The following is a 12,653-nucleotide window of genomic DNA, read 5'->3' as shown; positions in this document are numbered from 1 at the left end:
TGTTATAGCCTTTAGACAGGCCATAATCTATTTCCAATATTTAGCAACCATAAATAAGGCTGTAGTTAACCAGGAAGATGACGTTATAAATAGGTGATTTCAAGTGAGAAAGAAATTGCTTGATAGGTACCCAAACACACACTGACAGCACAAAGGAAAAGAAATGGTGAGAATAAAAGCTGGGATCTCATCGACTGCGTAATTCCAAGCAATTAGTAACTTTCCAGGGACGCCCCACGACAAAGGCCAAGGTGGGGAATAAGAGAAAAATGCCAAAAGATATAAAACTGAAACACACACTAAAGTGCCTCTCAGGCCAACAATAATTCGTAACCAGGTGCGGGCACTGAGTTGAAGAAATCTGCTTTGAAGCACTCGAGTCTTGAAATACTGAGTTTTCAAAGGGAAGGATATTTTCATGGGTCTGGGATGGCACAGGAAGGTTCTGTGGGCTAAAGAGCGAATCAAACGGCTTCTCGTGGACCACCGCGCCTCAAGCATTCCATCATGCCATTCGGATTCATCTAATTAAACAGAATTAATATAACTGGACAGTGCGTAGGCTTGTCACTGGGTTCTTCCCTTCAAGCCTTAAAAGACAATTTCCTCCCCCGGAAAGAAAACCCACAATATTCCCACGATGGGGAGATAAGAGGGATCTCGTGTTTTCCCTGCACTATTTGTTCCTGCCAAGAGTGGATTTGGCAGGATGTCCCTGAATATAACACCCCATACAATCAATAATCTGAATGCCAGTCAAAAACATAATTTTTCTTTCTGAAGTAAATCCGTAAACTGTCTATTCTGTGATGCACTTGAAAGATTCAGAGCTGAACACATTCTAGCTGTGTCCCGTCTGGCTTTCTTGGGCTGCTACGAAGCATCAGGGGCCTCTGAATCAAACCGTTCTGCTCTAGCCAGCGGCTGGGCAGGGGCCGCTCTGCAGCCGTCCTGGGTAGGGGGTCACTGTGAGACCGTCCTCTCCGGGGTGGCCCCAAGGACACAGGGACGGGCAGAAAGGCAGTGGGACCAAGAAGAGGACTGAGGAAGCTGTGCTTTCTTCACATCTTTCTTTCCCCTTATCCCTCCTGTCTACCATTTCAGTTTTTTATTTCGGAAGGGACAACCGTGACTCTCTTTTCATTTTGTCGAGGACCAAGAGGAGGAGAAGTGAATCTGTGACACACTAAACACAGGCTCTCTGAGGTCAGACGTGCGGCCTCTCCAAACTGAGTTCTAACCTCCTTACCCAGCCCTCCCCCAGACGTGAGCATCCCAACCACCGCCCTGTTGCTGAGCCCACCAAAATGGTCAAGAAAGCATTACCAATTATGCATGGTATATGGTGACCACTATGGAAAAAAATGTTAAAGTATGTGCCAGAATAGCAAATTCAAGAGTGATATTTATTTTTATCTTTTGTTATTGTTATCGGGCTGTCTTGATATAGAAAATTATGTTAAGAATAAGTTATTACCAACATCCCATTTACATATTTTGCTGAGATTGGAATGTCTCAAAGCATGAGTTCATTTCTGACCTAAGTCTGTGTCCTCCCCTCTGGATTCACATATCACAGAGAAACACGAGAAAAACAAACAAACAGAAAGAAAACCAAAGATGACAAGCGCTTCTCTTTTTAGCTGGATTCCCCAACAGAGCACTCTTTAATGTTTACCAAAATTGGGCCATAAAATTCTACAAGATTCTATGCATATGGCTTGACCTTTTCTGCCCCCTGCTCCCTGTCCCCAAAAGCAGCAAAAAAGCCAAACATAGAAAAAAGGAACATCTGTCTGCTGGCAAAGACAACATCCCATTGTACACAGCCACACCCTGACACAGACACACACCAGCCCTAAGCCACCCCTGCACGCCAGCTGGTTTGACTTCTGTAGATCTTCCCAAGGGCCCACCGAGCTCACCCTCTGATGCAAGAGTGGACAGGAGGCCACAGGCTGCGATGACCCAATATCTGCAGGCAGTGCCAACGCACATCACCCACACCGACACCTCTCCGTCGACCTCCCACGCAGGGGCAGAGCCAGAAGGGAAGGTTACCTTGCAGACAGCCGCCTGGAGCACTGCGTCAAAGCCGCCCTCGGGGGCATCGCGGTTCCGGGACACCCTCTGCTTCCGAACTTCCTCGTTGAAGCTGTCCACTCTGTCTGTGAGAGGCAGCAGATGGCGGAACCCAAAGGAGGGGACACAGTTTGGGAATAGCTTGTAACTGGAGAGAAAGAGGAGAAAAATCACTTTTCCTTCCTTGTCCCAAAATCTTAAACAACCAAGTAACTCTGCATTTACTGAGTGCCTTGAACGGCACCAACGAATACTCAGCACCTACCACACACCCCTGGGACAGACACAGTGGGGGAGCACAGAGAAATAACCTAGTCCCTACTCTCCAAACACAAGCTCTAAACTGCGGGCGGGACAGCACATACCAGGCTGTAGGTGAATGAAATGGACAAATGGGTCGTAGGAAGTAGCGGTTAACAGTGGGCTACCGCGGTCAGAGGAAGGTGTCACGGAGGCGCCCTGACGCGGGCCTTGGAAGATGCAAGCGCCTGGTGGGACAGGCACCGCAGCCTGGGCGGCACCAAGGGGAAGGAAGGCTCTTACAGGCAGAGGAAGGCGGATCATGTCGAGTGAGGGCAGCGTGAGCAGAGTGACTCTACGAAACCAGCTTCTTACATCGACTCTGCTGCTGCCACGTGATAAAGGATCACATAACCCCTTCGTGTCCACCCACTCAGAGACCACCAGGACGTGCTGGCAACCGAGCAAACACTAAATGCAACAGGAATGAAAACGTTCTGTTTCTTCGTTCATTTATAAATACTGGAATGATAAAGCATCAGCTCTCCTAGACGCAAAGAGAAATCACTGAGAAGCAAACCATCTTCGAATGGAAAATGCTACCTGGAAATCTGGAAAGAGGGCAGTATTGCACCTCAATAGGAGGTTAATGCCATGTCTTTCTCCTGAATATTGGGTGTTCTCATCTTCAGTTTGCAGTGCAGATGGCCCCATTCCTGGAGGAAGTTACAGCCCAATCACATCTGCAGGAGTTTCACTTGGCTATATAACCAATGAAATAGGAAGAGGGGCCTTACATTGTTTCCAAAAAGGTTCACTGGGTAAAAGGGGAGAGGGAAGTGCAAATGCAAGGGCCCTGCGGCAGAAGGGAGCACAGAGAGCCCAAGGGCAGAGGGAGGCCAGTTAGACTGCAATGCAGGGAACAAGGGCAAAGATGAGCTATGAGGAGGCTGGGGAGGCAAGCTGGACCAGACTGTGCAGGTCCGTGGCCATGTTAAGGAAGCCTCTCTTTCAGAACTAAGACAGAAAGCAAACACCAACAGAGAGGCATGAGGGGAAGGCTTCGTTACCTACCCAATTCAAGCCGTGTGCGTGGGAAGGGAAACAGGCTTAGCAACTCCTAGCAGCTCCTGCCTCACTGCCATCAAGAAGGGCAGCTGGGGCAGGTCTGAGAGGCTCCCCTCCTCCCCGAGAGAGGCAACCTTGGGCTTTCTAAGAGGTTCTCTCATCCCCTCTAAGGGCCTACGGTACCTGCTCCAACAGTCACTCACAGTAAGCCACCTCTGCAGGGTCAACCCCACTGCCATGATGGCCACGGTGCCTCCGGACAGGAAGAGCTGCGAGCAGCTGTCCCCACTTGCCGTCCCTTTGTTTCACTCCCTCCTCCTTCCCCAAAAATCTTCACCCGCCCCTTGTGTTTGCACAGGTCAGGCTCTTCTGTAACCCATGCCACCCAAACTTTCTATTCTCATCTCAGTTCCCCATAAAGACAAAGGTCATGGAAATTGCATTCCCAGCTGGAAGCAGGAAGTGAGCTGAGGTCCCATCATAGTCATCTGACAAATAGATGGGCCCAGGAGGAAGGAAATGTACACAAACTCTCACTCCCCTCCCTCACCCTCTGAGCAACTTCACCCTTCTGTGCTGTGCTGGGCCATGGCTGCGGACTTCAGGTGTTTACTGTCTCAGTTGACGGGTCGGTTGAGGAAGGGAGAAGAGGAACAAAACTATGACTGCTGCTCAATGAGAAAACCAGAAAAGCTGTGAAAAGCTCAGCTAAATTAGTTCAGCGTTCTTTACCTCTTCCCTTCCTGCAAAGGGGAATAAGTAGATACATTTTTACTGTGGAGAATTACTATTAATAATCAGAAACTAGAAAATGTGTTTGCCAGAGAGAAGACTTCATTGCAGAGAATTTATTATAACCAAACCAGAATCACCTCTTAGTGAGAGGAAAACAGCTTTGTCACACAGGCTCTGTTGAATGTCTCCATAGTCTCTGGAAAACAATGTCAAACTGTGTCTAATTTAACCCCTGGAAGAGCTGTCTGAGCGACCCGAAGATCTGGGTGTTTGAGGGTCTCATGCCAGGAAGCCCTCCCACCCCCAACTGTGTCTGTGCCACAGGACCCCAGTTCAGGGCCGACTAAATCTTTACTGGATTAAGAATTATGAACCAGGAAGATGAATAAAATATATATGCTTAAAGAGCCTGGGGGAGCATGTATGTATAAAAAGTGAATCCTATTTGCAGATGCTAGATGTAGGCAAAGCCAAAAAACAATCTAATGCTTCAGGACAATACTGTGGACCATGGAGCTGACAGGGCAAGACCTCTCCTCTTCCTCTAAACAAAGAGAACTGCTGGGTAAAAATCTAATCCTCAAAAATGTTAATACGTAGCCAAGACTGGAAGCTTAGCGGGGAAATCCCAGGTGCCAGGAACGGAGAGAAAAGCATTGCACAAATGAACGGACTTCAACTAGGTGGGAAGTGAGCAAGGATCTCCTGGCAAAGGGATCCCCCACCCCCCCACCCTAGCGTGCTGGGGCCTGACAAAGGTCTGGGGCTTGGGGCCAGGTTCTAACAGGGACAGATGATGGACCTCAGGCCAGCGCAGGACAGAGCACTGGAACAGGGCTCTCTGCATAAAGATGAGTGTTACAAAGAGCTGCCCTGTCACTAAAATCAAACCCAGAAAAATTCCAGCCACTGGCCTGGGAGAGAAGCAAGGAAGATGCACTCTGGGCTCATGGTGAGATGAATCACCCATAAAGATTGTAACTCCAGGCCTAAACAAGTCAGAATTCATTACTTTTACAAGGAAGGAACCCCCCTGCTGAGAAATAAACAGAACTAGTCCCACAGTGAAACCCAGAGGATCCTAGCATCAGGGAACCGAAAACCACCCTGCAGGGACGTCAGTACCCCTGGGGCACGTGATCCCCTAATGGAAAACAACCTCTGATGAAGAGGAACTAATGAAAAAGTTATAGACCCCATGAGAAATAAACTACCATGAAGGAATATCAGCAAATTCAACCAACTGCAGGATCTGCAGTTCAAGAAACAGGTAACACAATTATCTAAAGTACATTAAAACAAAGATATTTAAAACATTCAAGGAGAAGGAAAAAATACCAAAGACTAGAATGGGATATTATTAGGAAGAAAAAACAATCAGAAGGCTATGAAAAAATAGTATGAAAAACAGAAGTCTAAAAGAAAGAACCAAATAAAAAAGTCACTCAAATTCAAAAATGAAACTTCAGTGTATGGATTAAAAACATTAAAGAACAGGGTACTGCCACAAAAACCAAAATACAGATCAAAGGAACAGGATAGAAAGCCCAGAAATAAACCCATGTACCTATGGTCAATTAATCTATGACAAAGGAGGCAAGACTATATAATGGAGGAAAGATAGTCTCTTCAATAAATGGTGCTGGGAAAACTGGACAGCTGTATGTAAAAAAATGAAATTAGAACATTCTTGGGACTTCCCTGGTGGCGCAGTGGTTAAGAATCCACCTGCCAATGCAGGGGACACAGTTTCAAGCCCTGGTCCGGGAAGATCCCACATGCCGCACAGCAACAAAGCCTGTGCGCCACAACTACTGAGCCTGCGCTCTAGAGCCCGCGAGCCAAAACTGCTGAGCCCGCGCGCCACAACTACTGAAGCCTGCATGCCTAGAGCCCGTGCTCCGCAACAAGAGAAGCCACCACAATGAGAAGCCTGTGCACCGCAACGAAGAGTAGCCCCTGCTCGCCACAACTAGAGAAAGCCCGCACGCAGCAACAAAGACCCTACACAGCCAAATATCAATAAATAAATAGACTTCTTTTTTAAAAACATTCTTTAATACCATACACAAAAATAAACTCAAATGGATTAAAGACCTAAATGTAAGACCAGATACTATAAAACTCTTAGAGGAAAACATAGGCACAACACTCTGACACAAATTGCAGCAATATCTTTCTCAAGCCATCTCCTAGAGTAAGGGAAATAAAAATAAACAAATGGGACCTCATTAAACTCAAAAGCTTTTGCACAGCAAAGGAAACCATAAACAAGACGAAAAGACAACCTGCAGAATGGGAGAAAATATTTGCAAACGGGTGCGACTGACAAAGGATCAGTCTCCAAAATTTACTAACAGCTCATGTGGCTCAATATCAAAAAAAACAAACAACCCAATCAAAAAATGGACAGAAGACCTAAACAGACATTTCTCCAAAGAAGACATACAGATGGCCAAGAGGCACATGAAAAGATGCTCAACATAACTAATTATTCGAGAAATGCAAATCAAAACTACAATGAGCTATCACCTCGCACCCGTCAGAATGGCCATCATCAAAAAGTCTACAAATAATAAATGCTGGAGAGGGTGTGGAGAAAAGGGAACCCTCCTGCACTGTTGGTGGGAATGTAAATTGGTACAGCCACTATGGAGAGCAGTAAGGAGATTCCTTAAAAAACTGAAAACAGAGCTACCATATGATCCAGCAATCCCACTCCTGGGAATATATCTGGAGAAAAACATGATTCGACAGGATGCATACACCCCAATGTTCATTGCAGCGCTGTTTACAATAGCCAAGACGTGGAAGCAACCTAAAGGTCCATCAACAGATGAAAAGATGTGGGAATTCCCTGGCAATCAGTGGTTAAGACTCTGCACTTCCACTTCAGGGTGCACGGGTTCAATCCCTGGTTGGGGAACTAAGATCCCACAAGCTGCGTGGTGTGGCCAAAAAAAAAAAAAAAAGATGTGGTATATATATATATATATACAATGGAATGTTACTTAGCCATTAAAAAGAATGAAATAATGCCACTGCAGCAACATGGATGGACCTGGATATTATCATCCTAAGTGAAATAAGTCAGACAAAGACAAATATCATATGATGTCGCTTATGTGTGGAATCTAGAAAAAAAATGATACAAATGAACTTATTTACAAAACAGAAACAGACTCACAGACTTAAGAGAACTGAGCTTATGGTTACCAGGGGAGAAGGGTGGGGGGGGGTGGGGATAGATTGGGAGTTTGGGATTGACATGTACACACTGCTATATTTAAAATAGATAACCAGCAAGGACCTACTGTATAACACAGGGAACTCTGCTAAATATTCTGTAAAAACCTAAATGGGAGAAGAATTTCAAAAAGAATAACTACATGTATATGTGTAATGGAATCACTTTGCTATACACCTAAAACTAACACAACATTGTTAACTGACTATACTCCAATATAAAATTTTTTTAAAAAAACTGAAGAACAAAATGATAAACTGGAAGAAATTTTCTATTATGAAGCTAAGGGAAAGAAAGAGGTAGAAGTTATGGGAGAAAAATTTAGAAACATGAAGTTTAGAATGAGAGGCTCCAACACTCACCTACTAGCGTTAGAAAGAAAATGGAGAGAATCGGAGACAGGAGTCAGAGATGATGTCTGAAATTTTTCAAGAATAAAGCTATGTTCTCAAATTAAACAAGCAGAGCAAGTTCTGAGCAATGCAAATAAAAGTACTAAATCCAACCCAGCCACATTGGAATGCATATCATTATAGGACATGAAAAGCACAGGGAAATATTAAAAGCCACCAGAGAGAAGGAAAACCATTAGATAGAAGACTTTTCATCAGCCACAGGACATGCCAGAAGACAATGAAATAATACCTTCAAGGGGGTGAAGGAGTACCATGACCTCTTGGAAGAAATACAAAGGGTAAGAAAAAATATAAATGATGAAGGATGAAATGTATTATCTCACTTGCAAAGATTTTTACAGATGTATTTCTATTTTTCGTGTGTGTGGTGAGAACCCTTAAGATGTACTCTCTGAACGACTTTCAAGTATACAATTGTATATTTCAAGTGCAGTACTGTTGCCTATCACCACCATGCTGTACATTAGAGCTCCAGAATGTATTCATCTTATAATTGTAAGTTTGTACCCTTTGACCAACATTTCCCGCTTCCCCGGCCAATCACCACTCTACTGTCTGTTTCTATGAGCTTGGCCTTTTTAGATGCCACATATAAATGAGACATGGCATGTATATCAGCAACAGCCTAATACCTCTAACAAAAGAAAAAGTGTTCAGAACCAGAAATAACAGGCCGGATTAATCCATCAAATCCTGTACCAGTGAATATCATGTGACGCTTCCCAGGAACACTATTTCTATTACTCAGAATACAATTAAACAGTTCTTTAATCTGATGATTAAATTACTTTTTTTTTCTCTCCTTATGGCAGCCCTGGTACTACTTACTTCAGCTCTGGCATTTCTGGTTCATTCTAAGATGGGAGGGGATAAGTCTAGGATTTTGATCCTTTGGCCGAAACATCCGGAGCAGGAGGCGGGACAAACCTCAAGAAAGCCCCACGAAGGGCTTCCCTGGTGGTGCAGTGGTTGAGAGTCCACCTGCCGATGCAGGGGACACGGGTTCGTGCCCCAGTCCGGGAAGATCCTACATGCCGCGGAGCGGCTGGGCCCGTGAGCCATGGCCGCTGAGCCTGCATGTCCGGAGCCTGTACTCCGCAACGGGAGAGGCCACAACAATGAGAGGCCCACGTACCGGAAAAAAAAAAAAACTGGTTCTCTTCTGAGATGTCCTGCGCAGGTAGTTAAATCACTCCTCCTGACTCCCCATCTCCCCAGAACTTCCCGGGGCTACTGCTGCTGCTTCCACACCACCACAGGAGAAAAAACCTAACAGAAGGTACCATTGAGAGAGAACGCTGTGATTTTTCTCTCCACATGAGCTGAAGGAAAAGAACAGACAAGGATCACAGACGGCAACTACGGAGCCAAGCATGGAACTCAAACTGAGACAGGAAGACAACAGGACAGCCATTTTGGAAAAGGACCAAGGGAACGACCTTGAGAAAGCGGGCTTGACAGGCCAGAAAAACAGCACCTAAAAGCTTGGGCTTCTGAGACAACCACCAGAGACTCACAGGAGTAAAAGATTAGCTCTATCTCTGTTCCACTGACATCTGTACATGGTTTCCAAAGGACAAAAGCGGAACTATAAATCCGCCACCTAGGACTTCCGGGAAGATGGCGGAAGAGTAAGACGCGGAGATCACCTTCCTCCCCACAGATACACCAGAAATACATCTACGCGTGGAACAACTCCTACGGAGCACCTACTGAACGCTGGCAGAAGACCTCAGACCTCCCAAAAGGCAAGGAACCCCCCACGTACCTGGTTAGGGCAAAAGAAAAAACTAAACAGAGACAAAAGGATAGGGACGGGTCCTGCACCAGCGGGAGAGAGCTGTGAAGGAGGAAAAGTGTCCACACACTAGGAAGCCCCTTCGCGGGTAGAGACTTCGGGAGGCGGAGTGGGGGAGCTTGGGAGCCGCGGAGGAGAGCACAGCAACAGGGGTGCGGAGGGCAAAGCGGACAGATTCCAGCGCAGAGGATCGGGCCGACCGGAACTCACCAGCCGAGAGGCTTGTCTGCTCGCCCGCCGGGGCGGGCGGGACTGGGAGCTGAGGCTCCGGCTTTTGTCGGAGCGCCGGGAGAGGACTGAGGTTGGCGGCGTGAACACAGCCTGCAGGGCGTTAGTGCACCGCGGCTAGCCGGGAGAGAGTCTGGGGAAAAGTCTGGACCTGCCGAAGAGGCAAGAGACTTTTACGTCCCTCTTTGTTTCCTGGTGCACGAGGAGAGGGGATTAAGAACGCTGCTTGAGAGAGCTCCAGGGACGGGCGCGAGCCGCAGCTAAAAGTGCGGAGCCCAGAGACAGACATGAGACGCTAAGGCCGCTGCTGCCGCCACCAGGAGGCCTGTGTGCGAACACAGGTCACTAGCCACACGCCCTTCCGGGGAGCCTGTGCAACCCGCCACTGCCAGGGTCCCGGGATTCAGGGACAACTCCCCCGGGAGAACGCACGGCGCGCCTCAGGCTGCAACGTCACGCCGGCCTCTGCCGCTGCAGGCCCGCCCCACACTCCGTGACCCTCCCTACCCCTCGGCCTGAGTGAGCCAGAGCCTCCGAATCAGCGGCTCCTTTAACCCCGTCCTGTCTGAGCAAAGAACAGACGCCCTCCGGCGACCTACACGCACAGGCGGGGCCAAATCCAAAGCTGAGCCCCTGGGAGCTGTGAGAACAAAGAAGAGAAAGGGAAATCTCTCCCAGCAGCCTCAGAAGCAGCGGATTAAAGCTCCACAATCAACTTGATATACCCTGCATCTGTGGAATACCTGAATAGTCAACGAATCATCCCAAATTAAGGAGCCCTGTGGATGAAAGGCTCTTGGTGCTGCAGCCAGGAGTCAGTGCTGTGCCTCTGAGGTGGGAGAGCCAACTTCAGGACACTGGTCCACAAGAGGCCTCCCAGCTGCACATAATATCAAACAGCAAAAATCTCCGAGAGATCTCCATCTCAACGCCAGCACCCAGCTTCACTCAACGACCAGCAAGCTACAGTGCTGGACATCCTATGCCAAACAACTAGCAAGACAGGAACACAACCCCACCCATTAGCAGAGAGGCTGCCCAAAATCATAATAAGTCTACAGACACCCCAAAACACACCACCAGACGTGGACCTGCCCACCAGAAAGACAAGATCCAGCCTCATCCACCAGAACACAGGCACTAGTACCCTCCACCAGGAAGCCGACACAACCCACTGAACCAACCTTAGCCACTGGGGACAGACACAAAAAACAACAGGAACTACGAACCTTCAGCCTGCAAAAAAGGAGACCACAAACACAGTAAGATAAGCAAAATGAAAAGACAGAAAAACACACAGCAGATGAAGGAGCAAGATAAAAACCCACCAGACCTAACAAATGAAGAGGAAATAGGCAGTCTACTGGAAAAAGAATTCAGAATAATGATAGTAAGGTTGATCCGAAATCTTGGAGATAGAATGGACAATAGAATGGACAAAATGCAAGAATCAGTTAACAAGGACCTAGAAGAACTAAAGATGAAACAAGCAACGATGAACAACACAATAAATGAAATTAAAAGTACTCTAGATGGGATCAATAGCAGAATAACTGAGGCAGAAGCACGGATAAGTGACCTGGAAGATAAAATAGTGGAAATAACTACTGCAGAGCAGAATAAAGAAAAAAGAATGAAAAGAACTGAGGACAGTCTCAGAGACCTCTGGGACAACATTAAACGCACCGACATTCGAATTATAGGGGTTCCAGAAGAAGAAGAGAAAAAGAAAGGGACTGAGAAAATATTTGAAGAGATTATAGTTGAAAACTTCCCTAATATGGGAAAGGAAATAGTTAATCAAGTCCAGGAAGCACAGAGAGTCCCATACAGGATAAATCCAAGGAGAAATATGCCAAGACACATATTAATCAAACTGTCAAAAATTAAATACAAAGAAAGCATATTAAAAGCAGCAAGGGAAAAACAACAAATAACACACAAGGGAATCCCCATAAGGTTAACAGCTGATCTTTCAGCAGAAACTCTGCAAGCCAGAAGGGAGTGGCAGGACATATTGAAAGTGTTGAAGGAGAAAAACCTGCAACCAAGATTACTCTACCCAGCAAGGATCTCATTCAGATTTGATGGAGAAATTAAAACCTTTACAGACAAGCAAAAGCTGAGAGAGTTCAGCACCACCAAACCAGCTCTACAACAACTGCTAAAGGAACTTCTCTAGGCAAGAAACACAAAAGAAGGAAAAGACCTACAATAACAAACCCAAAACAATTAAGAAAATGGGAATGGGAACACACATATCGATAATTACCTTAAATGTAAATGGACTAAATGCTCCCACCAAAAGACACAGATTGGCTGAATGGATACAAAAACAAGACCCATATATTTGCTGTCTACAAGAGACCCACTTCAGACCTAGAGACACATACAGACTGAAAGTAAGGGGATGGAAAAAGGTATTTCATGCAAATGGAAACCAAAAGAAAGCTGGAGTAGCAATTCTCATATAAGTTATATATATATATATATATATATATATATATATATAGTTTGCTTGAGTGCAGTGTTTTTTGTTTTCTGTACTGAATTCATTAGCATGGGTCGGTATAAAATTTAGCATAGGTCAATATGTAATTTGTAAACTAATAAGGTCTTAAAAGTGAGGAATTAAGTCTTTTAAATTTAATTATTTATTGTAAAGAGCAGAATAGCATACATAAACAGGTGCCTAAGGAAAACTTGTATTCTAATATGGAACTCTCATGAACACCTTTTTTTTTTTCTTCTAACGGTATGATAGTAGGCCATTTGATTATTTTTATGGCTTTAACTTTACAACAATGAAATATTCGTAAATTTTAAAAAGTATTTTTCT

At 45.7% G+C, this 12,653-nt stretch overlaps 1 protein-coding gene across 4 annotated transcripts in view; it reads right to left on the bottom strand.

Annotated features, from left to right (window-relative positions):
* LOC307187189 (integrin beta-5-like) overlaps positions 1–12,653 on the bottom strand; it is a 105,121-nt gene that overhangs the window by 52,287 nt on the left and 40,181 nt on the right. For all 4 annotated transcript variants that reach the window (XM_079922977.1, XM_079922979.1, XM_079922978.1 and 1 more), the window contains exon 5: positions 2,062–2,230. In XM_079922977.1, coding sequence (XP_079779103.1) covers positions 2,062–2,230 — 169 coding nt within the window. The remainder of the gene's footprint in view (positions 1–2,061; positions 2,231–12,653) is intronic.

Source organism: Stenella coeruleoalba (genome assembly GCF_951394435.1).
Source record: "Stenella coeruleoalba genome assembly, chromosome: 5".
Lineage (NCBI taxonomy): Eukaryota > Metazoa > Chordata > Mammalia > Artiodactyla > Delphinidae > Stenella > Stenella coeruleoalba.
Note: the sequence above shows the minus strand (reverse complement) of the source record. Positions and strands in the feature narration are given on the sequence as shown.